Source organism: Cotesia typhae, unplaced genomic scaffold (genome assembly GCF_013202065.1).
Source record: "Cotesia typhae breed Kobodo isofemale line unplaced genomic scaffold, CoteBio_Ctyphae contig_83, whole genome shotgun sequence".
Taxonomy (NCBI): domain Eukaryota; kingdom Metazoa; phylum Arthropoda; class Insecta; order Hymenoptera; family Braconidae; genus Cotesia; species Cotesia typhae.
In genome coordinates this window covers 364,645-380,192 of record NW_027423769.1, presented here as the reverse complement: position 1 = coordinate 380,192, position 15,548 = coordinate 364,645, and the positions used below count along the sequence as shown (strand labels likewise).

At 31.9% G+C, this 15,548-nt stretch overlaps 1 protein-coding gene across 7 annotated transcripts; it reads right to left on the bottom strand.

Moving 5' to 3' along the window:
• Positions 1–1,480: 1,480 nt before the first annotated feature.
• Positions 1,481–14,552, bottom strand: LOC141533157 (uncharacterized). 7 transcript variants are annotated; one of them, XM_074251868.1, is made up of 10 exons: positions 14,408–14,552; positions 12,266–12,469; positions 9,232–9,303; positions 5,893–6,217; positions 5,640–5,808; positions 4,465–4,648; positions 4,022–4,302; positions 3,458–3,947; positions 3,056–3,235; positions 1,481–2,966 (listed from the first exon to the last, which is right to left on the bottom strand). In XM_074251868.1, exons 2-10 carry the CDS (start codon positions 12,411–12,413, stop codon positions 2,569–2,571), a joined length of 2,247 nt encoding a protein of 748 aa, XP_074107969.1. In that variant the 5' UTR covers positions 12,414–12,469; positions 14,408–14,552; the 3' UTR covers positions 1,481–2,568. The 7 variants fall into 7 exon arrangements, with proteins under 7 accessions (XP_074107969.1, XP_074107972.1, XP_074107970.1 ...); XM_074251871.1 differs by having other exon boundaries at positions 3,101–3,235; XM_074251869.1 differs by having other exon boundaries at positions 3,056–3,232.
• Between the last annotated feature and the right edge of the window lie 996 nt (positions 14,553–15,548).

The window sequence follows — 15,548 nt, the reverse complement described above, 5'->3', positions numbered from 1 at the left end:
TACGGTGACTGCAAGGTTGCTAGTCAATAATAAAATGAATAAATAACTTGTAATGATTTTTATTACAGCATGAAATTTTTTAAAATATTTACACAGATGATTTTTTTTCTAAACTAATTATTAATTATTAAAATTAGTACAATTCATCTTATTAATAGGTGATCAATATTGAGATTACTTACAAAAATTTACAGTCAACTTTAACTTGAAATTTAAAATAAACGACTGAACCGTAAATATTTAAAATATTAAGTGGAATTTTTCAGGTCTTTTATTAGAAAAAAAATTAAACATTTTGTTCATTACTACTTAGAGTTTGATTATGCTCTCTACTAAATTGTACTCATTATAATTGAGCTGAAAAATATTTAGATTAACAATTTATTGCTTAGAGTAATGTCAAACAAAATAAAAATCTAATTTAAATTCCAGAAATGAAATTTTTTAAAAAATAATAGATTTTATAAATTTTATAAAATAGCCTTAAGATTAAATAAATTCATTCAATATTCAATATTCAATAATTAATAATTGATAATTGAGCGTATTTTACACTATTGCCCGTTTAATAATTATTCATTACAATATATTCTTAAATTAAATATATACAGTTAGATATTTAACTTCTCACACATCCACCAGTAAATCCACTTACATTTAATAATATTATAAATAATGTTAATTTCTTTAATTACATTTTTTATCACATATTTTGCGTACGCATTATTATAGTTTAGACACTCATACTTAAAGAATATAACTTAAAAAAAAAACCAAAACATGCAATGCATTTATTTTTCGTTTCATATTTTTTTTTTTAATATACGTATATATTATTTTTATTTATGTTTTCTATACTTTTTTTAATTTTTCTAGAGTAGACTCGATTGCAGATAGAAGTCAGTATTTTTCTACTTAACAGCTTTCGTATATTAATATCTGTTAATATATTTAACCATTTTTATTAGTTTATTTATTTTTTTTTTTTTTTTTTTTTTTTTTCTTATGAGAATCTTACAATATATATATTTAGTCTTACGAGAATGATATCAACACCATATTTATGTTTATAATTTATAATTATTGTTTTATATTAATATATTAATTTACAAAAAATTAATACATTCAAATAAGAGCAATACTCAATAATATTGTGTTCCTTTTTTTTTTTTTTTTTTTTTTAATTTATCCGTAATTTTATAAGATTGTAATTTTGAAATAAAAATTTTTAATTCAATAATTTAAAAATAATTTTTTTTTTTTTCAGGGAAAAAAAAATTATAAATAAAAAAAATATTTCATTACAATCTTATAAAATGACATTTTTTTTTATTTACATAATAATAAGTAATTACAATAATCAGACGAGCCAATTTTAATTTTAATATGAATAAATTAAATCATAAGTATTTAAATAATTCAGTCTAACTACTTATTAATTTATTATTTAATAAATTGCTACCGAAAAAAACAAATCCTGCATTCATTAATTATTGTCAATAAAGCTATAATAATTATTTTCAAGGGCTCTCAATTATTTATTGACTCAAAAAAAAAAAAAAAAAAATATTAATTCCAAATCACAGTCATTTATTTACAAATATATAACTTTTAAAAAATAAAATGACAATACTTCAGTCTCGAAAATAATTTTTAAAAAATAATTTAGCATTCAATTTGACGTGAGCCCTTACCTACACGTCCCTTGAAAAATAAAATAATAATTAGATTAATTTTTACAATTCAACTTACAAAAATTGAGAAAATTTACATCGAACATATAATTATTAGTAATATTTTAAAATATATATATATATATATATATATATATATATATATATATATATATATATATATATATATATATATATATATATATATTAGTGTTTTTTCCTGATTTTTCAATTTTCTTTGTTCTTCAGCTGCGTTACCAGTTATAAATAATGATTCAGTTATTAATTAATTAATTAAAAACAAAACAAAAAAAAATAAAATAAAATAAAATGTACATTATAAATTAAATTTATAACCACTGGTACAGTACTTAATTAACGAGTACAATTAAATTTGTAGCTAATTACAAACTACTTTTTGGAATTATCATTTTACCTCGAGTAAAAATAATAAATATAAACTATTAGAGTCCCTTCCCTAATAATTTTAAAAACTAAACCGTCACAAAAGCAAAATTATTTATTTTAATAAACTAATACGAAAAATACTTGCTGGCGTATTTCGATAATTTATTGCTAATAAAATAAATGATCAGCAGTCCTATTTATCAATTGCTTTTAACAACACTGTCGCAATTAATTAACCGATAAAAAAAAGATTAAAATTAAAAACTCGACGGCTTCATCTGGACGTTTTTTTTTTTTTTTTTTTTTTTTTCGAGTAAACGTTTTATATTATTTTTTTTTTTTACTAATAATTATTATTCAAATTGTTAATTATTAATGAATTGCGACATAAATCAACATAAATATTAAAACAAGTGTCAGTGAAAAAAAATGCTGAATTAAAATAAAAATAAATGTTTCAGACGATCTTAATTTTTTTACGATTTTGTCAGACATTAGAATTACTCGTTACGGAAGGCTGTGTCGTGGAAGTTATTGTGGGTGATGTAGCGTTGGCTGACGTACTGACGACAACAACGGGTTTAACGATTGTCGTTGTGTTTAGATACTGGGCATTAACTAGCGGCACTTGCCCGACAGACTTGAGAATCGGCGTGGTGATCATCTTCCCGGTCAGGTTAGACGGGGCGAGAATGTGGGCTGTTACTTGGTTGTTACCCTGAGACACCACGGTCATTGGTGTTACGATGGGTGTTAGGCCAGACAGTGATGTGTGTTGGCCCACTATGTGGGCGATTCCTTCGCTGGTAGGGACGTTTTGCATCACCGTCGCTTGTTTTCCTGATGACGTTTGTAGTGACACTCCAGCGTGGCTCAGTGTTAGTCCTATAATCAGAGTAATTTGTGGAATAAACATTTTTTTCAAGTAAAAATAATACGTAAGTGGTTTTTTTTTTTTTTTTTTCCATAATCACCTCCTTGAACAGCAAGTGATTGCGTTTTTACGGAACGAAACACACCATTTGCAGGTAAAATGTTCAATTCTGCTCCGCCAGGTAGTCGTGTTAACTCAGATCCATTTCCACCCACTAATGTTACTCCTCCGATTTTGTGAGTCGTTTGTGTTTCGCCAGATCTTATTCTTGTTTGTGCTGCTGTAAAATAATAATAAATTTTTTAATAAAATATTAAATTACTTTTAAAATGGCTATAACTCTTGAAATATTGATTTTTGGAAGAAATCATAAGAGATCAAAATTGTAGCTTATAAAATTTCCTACAAAAAACGTTACTATACTATGGGGCTATCTCCAGTATTTTAAGAGATACAGTGTCATACTAATAATAATAATTATTAATAAAAAAATAAAACATACTTGTAACATTAAGAGGCGGAGGATGAGTAGCGAGGACTAAAGGTCGCCCCTCATTACCGGAGTGTACAAAAGTAACAGGACGAACATCGCTAGCACCAGACTGAACAGCCAAAGCCAATGGTCGCTCTTGATTAGACAAATTCGAATGAACAAAGGTAACGCGGTTGTCATTTGCCGCCGTGGAGTGTACCACCAGGGCGACTGGTCTTGGATCCGCGCCAGCTTGCGATTGAACCGCGATAAGTGGCCGCGGAGACTGGTCCGTCGAGTTTTGCACAGCCAATGTCAACGGTCGCGTCTCGTTGCTGCCAGTAGTGTGTGTCACCAGCAGTTGCCGTGTATCTCCAGGTATAACTCTCAGCCCCGGACCGAGGTGTTGCAGCGTAGGGACTATTGTCGCCAAGCCCTGGCTCGTATTCAACATCTGGGCACTTATCGGTAAATGAAGTTGATGGGGTTGCTGTACCACTGTTGGAGACGCTACTTTCTCCTGTTTTTAATTAATTTATCAATTTATTAATTTTATTAATAAAATAAAATTATTTTATTTAAAAGCAATTTTACCTGAGCAGGAGTAGGAATGCTAGGTGTTGATGCTCCAGGACTAGAACTAGTTGGAGGACTTTCTCTAGAGCTTTGAGCAAGATTCAAACCTTGTGTTTGACAAACAACAGCCGCTGTTGCTGTTTGATTTTGCATTGACGTTGATTGTGTCACGGTACTTGTAGACTGGTGATGATTTTGGGGTGAGTTTGCTGTTGCTGCGCTGCTTAGACTACTTGTGCTGCTGTAACGTGTACCGCCACGCGCTAATCCCGCTGATACATCAACATCCATTGCTTCAGCTGGTAAAAAAAATTTTTTTTTTATTAATTATTCATGATATTAAATCAGAAAGACATCTGATAATTTTTTAGAGCTAATTTATTTTTAAAAAAATTATCAAGTGTCTTTAATTAAAAATATTTTAATACTAAAAAAAAAAAAAAAAAAAAAAATAAACCTACGATTTTTAGATCCAGAAGTATCAACAGCAAGATTTGGTTCCTTCAATATCTGGCTAAAATCAAGATGCGGCCACCTACCAGCCAACTCTTTTTTCAACGCAACTATCCTCTGTTGAGACGCTATTTTTTCACGTGCCAATTTCTCCATCTCGTGCTCATTGTCTCTCTCCTTTCTCACTAGGACCTGAAAGCATTTAAAAAAAAATTCCTGTTAAGATAAATCCTTTAACGATTTATTCCATCAACAAGTAAAGTAGAGTACATATGCCCGCTGGCTATTACCCAAGATTATCAACTGTATGCTACATATTATACATTATACTCATAAATGTAAATATATGTGGTATATTGGAGCATTGAGCAGCGAATACACGTGGCAGTGCACACTGACACATATAATTCACTTACTAAACACGTGGTACCCGCGGTACTGACTAAAAAAGAAAAGAAACAAAGGTCATCACGCACGCGCTTTTATTCGAGTTGTCTTCTATCTTATACCTTATTATAAATATATATATATATATATATATATATATATATATATATATATATATATATAAACACATATCTGCACACATAATAGGCGATGACAACGATCACTTTTGAGTTTGCGTGGATCGAGAATGTCATTTTTGGCTGACGTTTAAACAAACTAGTGCTACTTGATACTCGCACTCACGCTTGTAAAATTTATACCCTGAACATCTGTAGTCTCCATAAATATTTTTACAATTCAAAATGTTTATTGCAATAATTTTAATAAATAATTTATTTTACATCTGGCTGATATTCAGCACTTGAAAAAATTTAATTCAATACTTTGTCTCGTTAACGTCTAAATAAATTTTTTAGCTCCATAACAAAGTCTTCTATAAATTATATATTAAATTACAAATATTGGGACAATAAAAAATATATCTACAGTGAGATTTGATACGATTTGATAGTTATTTTTAAATTAAGTGATCTAAGTTGAGCATTTTACTTTTATTAGACAGCGAAAACGAGCTTACTTACTTCTACCACCAGTTTACAGACGTAAAAATATACTTAAGTGAAATCTAGTTGACCGTAAAATTTAGGGCAGTATATAATAATTAAATTTAAAAAAAAATCTTAAAGTATCATTTTTTTTTTTTTGTAATTATAAGTTAAAAAAAAAAAAAAATTACTTGTATGTGTCTGATGGCTGCATGAAGAATCGATAAATTAGAAGACTTTTTTTCATCTTGAGCTGGTAATTGTTTCTTCAATAACTCGAAACATTCTTTAAGATGAGCTCGCCTATTCTTTTCTAATTTATTATGGACTTCTCTTGTTCCAGATCTAATTACACACGGTCTAAAAAACCAAACAAACTACCATTAATATAAATATTTTTTATAATTTTAATTTAAATAATTAATATAAAAAAAAATAACTAACCCATTTCGATGCTTCTTATTGTCGTGAGCAGATTCATCGGTAGACAAAGACGCGCCGCCATTGCCAGCAGTGTGATTAGAATTATAATTATCAACATAATGATTGTGCGAAGCACTGTTGTGATTGTTGTGATGCTGGATCTGAGTTTGAGGCTGCTGGTAGTTGTGATGATGATGATGAGGGTGTTGCTGGTGCTGGTGATGGCTAGTAATGTGGGTTATGGAATTTTGGTTTCCGAGAGAACGAGTGCTGGCAATCACCGGGCTGGTCCTCAAACCTGTCGCGTGGTTCCCATTGGATCTGCCAATATCCAGAGGGTCTTCTTCTGCAAATAAATAAATTAATCAATTAGCATGAAGAATATATCAATTGATCGGTCATCAATGATCAGTCTTTTTATTTTATAAGAGAATGCCATTAGCAAAGACATTCCATTGTTTTTTTTGTTTTTTTTTTATTTATTTTATGGTCTTTCGTTTAAATTAACCAGCACGTACTCACTCATCCCAACAACCCGAGGGTCTCATTCATGTACTAACAAACTTGGCAATCCTGAGGCATTACTCAATCTATTCCTGGATCAAGGGCTCTTTTAAACCAAGAATGAAATTACAAATAAAATACATTATTTCCGGTCTTAATTTTTTTTTTTTTTAATTTATTTATTAAATTTAAATAGTTAAAAAAAAAAAAAAAAAAATTAAATAAAATTAATTACATATTTATGAAATTTTTATCAATAAAAAATAAAAGATATCTTAACATACATTTTTCTAGTCATCACATGACCTTCCAATATTTATTACAACTGCAATGCCGTAATTTTTTTTTTTTACCCACAATTAAGTATAAATCATTTTTATCAAATCCATAAATAAAAAAGTTAAATAAAATAAATAGCAAAAACAAAGTTTAGAGTGTAAAAATGAATAATTATAATTATAATGATAATGAGTAATATGGTAAGTAATATGGCACATCGTATAATGGATGATTAGTCAAAAAAATAGATTACATAAATAATTTAACTATTGAATTGTTAAATAATTTATTTAAGGTAACTGTATAGTATTGTCTGGAGTTCCCCGTCCCCGGGACAGTCTAGTCGATTAAAGTGGGAGTAACACGTGGTTGAAACAGACAGAATCACGTGAGGGGAAATAAATAGTACGTGTGTGTCTATACTCCTATTATATGCGCTGCAATTCTCGTACATCGTACAGGAATTATTTCAGGAGGGAGAACCTATCACCAAGGTGGGGGATAAATAATTCGCGGGTGGTAGAGAGAAGCTGCTAGAGAAACGGTAAGACAGTCACGTGACTGGTCATGCCGTTCCACTGGAATTACCTTAAGTGGAGACCTTTCAATTATAAAACTAAACCCATTCACTCCCAACAAAATTTATTTATTTATAATTATTGCTATTATTTTTAAATGACTCGTTAATTAAAATAAAATAAAAGCCAGTATATTTTTATATTTTTATATATCATCATCAGAATAAATTTTATTCATGATCTAAAAAAACGAGTTAATTAAAACTTTTAGACAGTGGATAAATTCGGCCTTCATATAAGTTCGAAGACTTGGATTTTACCTCCAGGCTATATAAGAATTTTTGCTCTTTATTTTTTTATTTTTATGTCTGAGGACATGTACGGAATATTCCAGAGCTTTAAAAATGATTTAATAGCCGATAATTTGTTATTTTATTCTTATTTTATAACCGAGCGCTCTCTAGACTGTTGGTCGAAAATAAAACACCCATTTCTTCGCATCAGTTGATCTTATTCGGAATCTCAATCTAACCGATTTAGACACCTAAAAATCTAAAATTACTAATGTGTCCTTGTACTAATAAATTTAATACTCTCTATATTCAGTGTCAATTATAAAACGACTGAATAAATTTAATAAATTACATATTAATTCCCAGAGAATTTGAATTTATAAAATTTTTTTGATTGTATTCAAAATAATCCGAATATTTTAACGCATCACTCAATTTAACTATAACAAAAAAAAAAAAATTATTAATTCATGATCAAGATCGTGACATAGAAAATAACACATCTACTGTTATGTGTGTACATCTCACCCAGCAGGTAGTGTCGCATCCATTTTTTTTTCGGAGGTGGTGGCATCCGGCAATCTAGCTTTTTTTCATCCTCACAGCCATTTTCATTATTATTATTATTATTATTATTTTTATTTATTCTTAAATAATTATCTACACTGATAATTCCGACGACCGGAAACCTCAGTGGATATTTATTGTTACACATACTACTGGCTGTCTCGTTATCAATATTAATATCAGCGAGATTAACAACTTGAACGGGTACTCTTGCTCCCCCGCTGGTACAACTATTTAACCCAATATGGGTCGGCTTTGTCACGGCAAAGTTCATGTGCTCGACAATCAGTGGTGCACCATCTTGCGTCATCAACAGCATTCCCATTTTTTTTTTAATTCTTGTCGCTTAAATTGAAACTTGCATATCACTTTTAATAAATAAAATTAAATAAAATAATTAAAAACTCTAATCCTTGTTATTGAAAAATTGTCAATAAATTCACTCGCAAAAAAATTATTTTATCATTGACCTTTGAGTCTGTTATCTCCTCAGTGCTCCAATCATAATTACAGTCACTAAATAAATGAATATTGGGTAAAAATAGAGCCGAGGTCTGCCTTCGGTTGATTTTCAATCAATTAATTAATTAATTAATTACGTTAAATTAATTGTAAATTATTGTAATGATAAGGAGAGCAATGATGGAAGGTGATCGCGCGTGAGTCGCGAATTGTCGACTGAAATCTAAACTCGAGTAGCCGGCGGTTGGGTCTCGGCAGTATGTACAACCTGAGGATGACGTCGCAGTCGTTGTCGTTGTCTGCTCGTAGTGTGTATCGTCTACGCCCCCCTTCCGTTATCACCCCGTCGACGGCTACGGATTTTTCACACTGTTACGGTCTACACACTCTGGATCACGCCCCACTACATCCATACACTCAAGTCGTTGGTTAATATATATATATATATATATATATATATATATATATATATATATATATATATTTTTTATTTTATTAATTATGGTATTTCTGAAATAAGTATAAATAATAAAATAAAATAAAATAAAATAAAAAATACAAGAGCAAGCAGAGCCAGACTGCCGTCTGTCGGCTTACGTCTTACGTCTTACATCTGCATGCGCTTACAGAAAATGCTGTTCACCTCTTATTGATTAGATTAACAAAACATTTTGGTGAGGTAAAGTTATCTCGGTAAAATATCAAGTTTATTTAGCGGCAATCTGCATATTACTCACCATCAATTATGAGCATTTTCTCCTCGCAAAACAGGTCATCTGGCTCCGATCTTTCTCTCTTGAGTTTAGCACCTGTTGACAGTAAATTTTATTATTAATAAAACAACAGTAATTATCATAATTTTCTTATCTTAAAAATAAAAAATAAGTATTTTTAAAAAATGATAAAATTTATTCTGAATTTATCGGTCGACCTTGCACTTCCTTCTTACAGTCAGCGCTTCCATCTCGCGGCAACAATACGAATGTAATTTGTTCAAGGTGACCGCGATGACGTTACGCACGTGGTGATATTCAATAATAACAATTAAAATCCTACCAGAAATAACAAGTAATTAAATAAAATAAATAAATAATTTAATCTTTGGGAAAAAATAACTAAAACCTGGTCTAAAATTCCAACAATAAAGCTACCAAAATAATCTCCTCCTCGATAATAATAATTAACGGTGTTCATTTAATTCTGGTATGACGTTTAATGATACCACGTGTACCTTCAAAAAATACTAATTACAATAGATATAAATAAGTATTAAATGGCAAGTAAGAGTGTAGAGGGATTGCGGGATCGCGGATACTGAGAGGGAGTAGAGGGAGATGAGCGTAGAAGGGGGTCACCAGCCGGGTGCCGGGTCTTCCAGGTCGTGTAGACTGTAGACATGGTGTATGTAATGTATAGTAAACAACAAACAGTACAAAGCTGAGTAGAGAGTGGTAGAGACCAGGAACATACAGAGGACAGAAGAACCTACTGGTATATCTGGCAACATTGGAGATTGATCAGGACGCCACGCGGCCGGGCAACACATGGTGGGGCTCCGTCGCCAGGGACATTGTACATGCGCAGTTAATATACTTTCAGCCGCGTGCTAACGTTTTTTTTATTCCTCTTACTCTATTCTATCCTATCGTATCCTCAGGCTCCATACTACTTTATATATATAAATATATAAATATATACTATTCTTACAGGAGTGACGTTACGCTTGACAATTATTTTCTTCAAATAATAACCAGGTTGTTATTAGTAAGTATAGATTACAACAGCTTATTATGCTGATAATTACTGAGCGATTATTGTCATTGATAACCGATAACGATAACCGGTGCTGCTTAGTACCGATAATTTATTCCCACCAACGATCTACAAACAAAAAAAAAATGAATTTTAATAAAAATTAAAACATACATAGATTGTGATATTAAATTATGATGATAACACCGAGTAGAACAAGTTAACTTAATGCAATATCATATCAGACAGTATGACGATGATATCAAGTGTCAAGTGTTGAAATTTACACTACGGTACGTATAATAAAAATTGAACACGTGGACGTACAGCAAACAGCGACACGTATAGTAAGAATTACTCCAATCCGCATTATACATCATGGGATACGGATGGAAGTTTAGAGAGAAAGTACCTACCAGTATTATTATATACAGGTTGTATATCATCTACGGTACCGAGTCAGTGACCGAGGCTCCTACGAGCTGAGTAAGAGGGCTCTCCCCCGCCTGCCCGGTACGGAATCGAGTCAAGATTTTAAAACGTATGCCGAAATGCATCGCCGCATCTTCTTCCCCCACGTACCACGTACACATAATACCATAATACCAACCAACCTCTGAGACCAAAAGCATAGGCTGAGACCAGCACAGCTTATCCTTTCTCTTACATCTTGGATTTATTTTTTTATTACTCTCAATCCTCGTTCTAGTCTTTTATTTATTTATTTATTTTTTTTTTTTTTTTAAACTCCCAGCGTGACCGGTTGACTCCTCGTACGTGTGCTCCACACGTACACCAACAACAACAATCGTGTCATAGTCAGAGTTGGTCTACAATAGAATAAACTAAAAGTCTCCCGCCAGTTTCTCAACTTCCCCAGTTCACCCTCGTAATTTTTAAGTCTTACACTCAGCTTTTTATTTTATTTTAGTTTATTTTTCTCGAGAAAATATCATTTCCTGCAAACAATGTAATTCAAGTTTAGTACTTTAGTTGCAAATTTTAAGTAATGCTTTGCTCGAATAAATTTTTTAAAATAAATAATTTAATGCTAAACTAGATTATTACGGATTGCGTGTAAAAATAACATTGTAATAATAATGCAATAGCATGAAACATTTATTATTATTATTATTATTATTATTATTATTGATTTTAAAGATTGAATTACTTATTAGATGTAACATCTATAAAATAATAATTATTATTATATTTAAAAATAATTTATGTGAATAACTGTTAGAGCGAGGAAATGATACCTAATTTGGAGACGACATACGCGTGGGTCAGCGCGTGTGTTGCGATTCATATAAAAGTACAACACTACTATACATAGTACTAATAAATGTGTATAGTAGTGTATAGTGTGTAGTGTGTAACTTACATTACATTAACGTCTTTCAATCGACGCCGTGCTCGCGATCACGTGGTCGCTTGAGGTCAATAACCGGCCTCTGTTTCATTATTATTTTTTAAATTGTAAATATTTTTTTATCAGTCATTCTACCGGTTACTATTTTTTTTTTTTTTTTTTTTTTTTTTTTTTAAGCCTCACAAACTATACAAGTTTGTTTGCCATCACTCATTGTAAATATCTAAAATATTTACATTATTTTTTGTTATCAACTATTATCAGTATTAATAATAGTAATAACAGTAACAGCAACACCGATATTGGGGAGATAAATTGATGAACCTCTGACGCACGTTGTCGAGATTCGCACGTCCTCCCAGAAGAGGTATTAAACGAGTACAATTATAATTCGCCAATGTCAAATTCATTTTTTAGGATTATATTTTATTATTTCAAGGACAAACATCAGTCCAACCAGCTGGAAATTTTTTCGGATTATAATTATCTGCAATTTAATTTTAATTAGAAACAAAAAAAAATTTTTTTTCTCAAATTGGAGTAGTATATTATTAAATAAAAATCAAATTACGTAACTTGGAAATAAAAAGTCGTGAGTGTGTTTAGTTGGGCTCTAAAAATAGAGTTAAATCAACTTGTTGACTTACCACGTGGTTCATTAGAATTGTGATGATTAGAGTAAGGTGCTACGGCAAAAGAGTGATCCGAAGAAGAGGATGTACTTGCAGCACGTTCCCTCTTCTTCTCTTGCTGTTCAACGTAACGTGCCGCTTCCAAAAGTGTTTCGAGACTCATTTTAGCTTTTGATTTTACGAAAAATCAATAAAAGCTCGCCTGTCACAAGCCAAAATCTATAAAAAAAAAAATAAAAAAAAAAAAAAAATTAAATAAAATGTATTAGATAACCTTAAGCACTGACATGATTTATATGTCAATTAAAATGCATTGATTAATAAAATAAATGTTGTTAAAATAATATATATTAAATAGGGAGTTATTTATCAACACAAAAGCTCGGTATTAATTATGGAATTAATTGTCTGCAAGTGGAGCAGCAATTTAAGAGGATTGCCATCTGGGAAAATAGTTTAATAAATTTGCCGGTGTGCCGCGTGATGGATGACAAAGACAACAAACAAAATTTAAACAACCGACGACAACCACAAAAACGTCGACTATCTCTACAAAAACGACGACGTCGTCACGTGACCATTTCCAAGACGTGACGCGATCTGACACGACGTGAGTAAAATATTATTCATCCTTTCTTTTCGCCTTACTCTTTCTTTTTAACACACACACACACACACACACACACACACATATATATATATATATATATATATATATATATATATATATATATATATATATATATATATATATATATATATATGTCAGTGTTGTTTTTTAACGTCCTCATTGAAGAGTACCGGTCGCGCAAGCGCGACACGAAACGTTTCGCTTGTCTGCTTTTTCATACCGCCAAACTAAATGTGTCTCACTACATTTATACATCAATACATATACATCTGTTCTTTTTAAAATTACCCACTGTTGTCATTTATATTTTTTCATTTCTGCATTGCACCAGCAATTAGGAGCTAAACAACAAATATTTGTATTATTATAATCAACACGTGGTTATTGCACGTGCTCGGTGTATAATACAATATAAGCTATTAAAATAATTTTATCCATTTAGTCACCAGCGACATGACGTTTGGAGCAATAATAACAATAATTAGTATTAAAAATAACAATAAATGTTAAGTTTACTCCCACTTAAAGCTTGCACGGAGTTGTTCGACCGATTGCAAGGCCTTCTTCACACTTGGCAACGGTCAACTCGATGCGATTCTCAAGAGATATCACCAACAACAGTATCGTAACTCCTTTTTTTTATTTTATTTATTATAATCAAACCTAGAATTTAATTAAATAGAAAATAATTAATTTTTATAAATTAATAAAATCGGCTTTGATGATTTACTGGTGTAATGTAATACAACATAAGTGAAGATCGGGAGTAGGGATGCGTTGTACATACATAACACATCAGCGAAGTGAACGTTGGATTATTCGGTGTGGGACACGCTGGGTGCAAAAATAGGTAACCCGAGCTAAAAAGGCGACGTATCGTGAAACGGACGCAGCCCCACGCACATCACAACTCCACCGAGACTTAGTAGCACCAGTCTCAAAATGAAATGATATTTAAATGTGACGGGTATCGATAGGAGATGAATAGCAGATAAACGTTTAATCCTAAGTGAGTAAAGTCAACCCAGAGAGGTAAAGATAATGATGATGAAGAAGAAGAAGAAGAAGAAGAAGAAGAAGAAAAGGATAGAGTGAAATAAAAATAAATAAAGACAAGCGGGCTACTTGAATTGACAAAGCCTGGGTCCTCGACTCATATCAGCGCGAGCACGTTAGAGATCCGAACCGACGCATGCACTTTCCACCAATGGCAATGCTTTGTGCTTAATGACGTCACGAGAAGAAATAACCGAGGATTGGTTAGCCGTATTATGGCACAGAAAATACGCCACGCAACCACCTATACACATGTTAATTAAATAGACGAACCGAGGATATGTATGTGCGAAGATAATAGCTCACGGCTGATACGTATGACGGTGTTAACGGGCGTGGTACACTTAAAACACCAACAAAACTCTAAATTACACACACCAGATACAGATAACACAATTACCTACAGTATCTGCAATAAAAATATACATATATTGTAATATTTATAAATGTTAGTTAAGTTAAAAACTTACAAATGACAAGTCTCTGCGTCTGAGTCATACAACACAATGGAACCGCTACGCGCGCTCGGGCACTTTCACGAGAGGAGAAATCAATCCCAGCTGAAGGCTAAATTTTTTTTCGCTCAACGTGCTTCGTAATCGGTGGCGTGTCGTTCTTTCAAACGTTATATATATATATATATATATATATATATATATATATATATATATATATATATATATATATATATATATATATCGGTATATATTTTCAAATTGGAATTTTAATTATTTAACTTTTTATTTCCCCGGTCAGCCTCCTCTCTTGCCCTACCCCCACCCCCTTTTTTTTTTTTATAAATTTATTTATTTATTTTTGACGTTACACAGCCTCGGCACAGCACACTTTAACTTTACTTACTGAGAATGACACTTGGACACTTAGACACGCGGTATTTTTGTTGTTTCGAGATAACCCGAGCATGTGTACAGCTCAGTAAGGTGGTATTTGTTTGTCTGTGTGACGGGTACTGCTGCTGCCGATCAAATAGCTGCTCTCACTGATCACTGATCACTGATCACTGATCACTCCTCACTCCTCCTGGTTGTTGTTTAACAAACTTTGCTAATTATTACTGTCACAATCTCTTCTTAACCTACCACCAACTATTGTCTGTCAAATATAAATACAATTATTAAAAATTAAAAATTATTATCAACAATAACTCCATTTATTGACAAGGAATTGTTGAGTCGAGAGTTTGTTTTAAAAAAAGCATCGGAATCACGTTAACCTGATCGATCTGGCGCGTGGCAGAAACATTTTACAAGTGTTAACCACTGCGCATCAACAGCCATGCTTGCTTGGCCACGATTCACGTGTCCGGGACCCGGAGTTTTAGCCAATCATCCGCGCTTTTGTGACGTCACGGTGCTCTATCGACCAATGAACGCGGCCCATGTGACGCAGCAATACGGCCTGGGCGTGTAGCATAAGTGTCGGAGTGTTTGCTGTCTTGGTTCCTCTCTCAGCGGGCTCCTTCACTCTCACTCTCTCCTCGACAACTGTCCTCCGCTCGCTCTAATATTCTCTGTTATGTTTAGTTATTTTTTTGACTATTACCACTAGGCACTACAGTCTACCTTGACGCTTCACTTCTTCCTTGTATTC

Coding starts and splice junctions, on each gene's coding strand:
- LOC141533157 (XM_074251865.1), bottom strand. CDS start 8,357: ATGGGAATGCTGTTGATGACGCAAGATGGTGCACCACTGATTGTCGAG. Junction 6,218..7,993: donor GATGCGACACTACCTGCTGG/GTGAGATGTACA, acceptor ATTTATTTGCAG/AAGAAGACCCTCTGGATATT. Junction 5,809..5,892: donor AATAAGAAGCATCGAAATGG/GTTAGTTATTTT, acceptor TTGGTTTTTTAG/ACCGTGTGTAATTAGATCTG.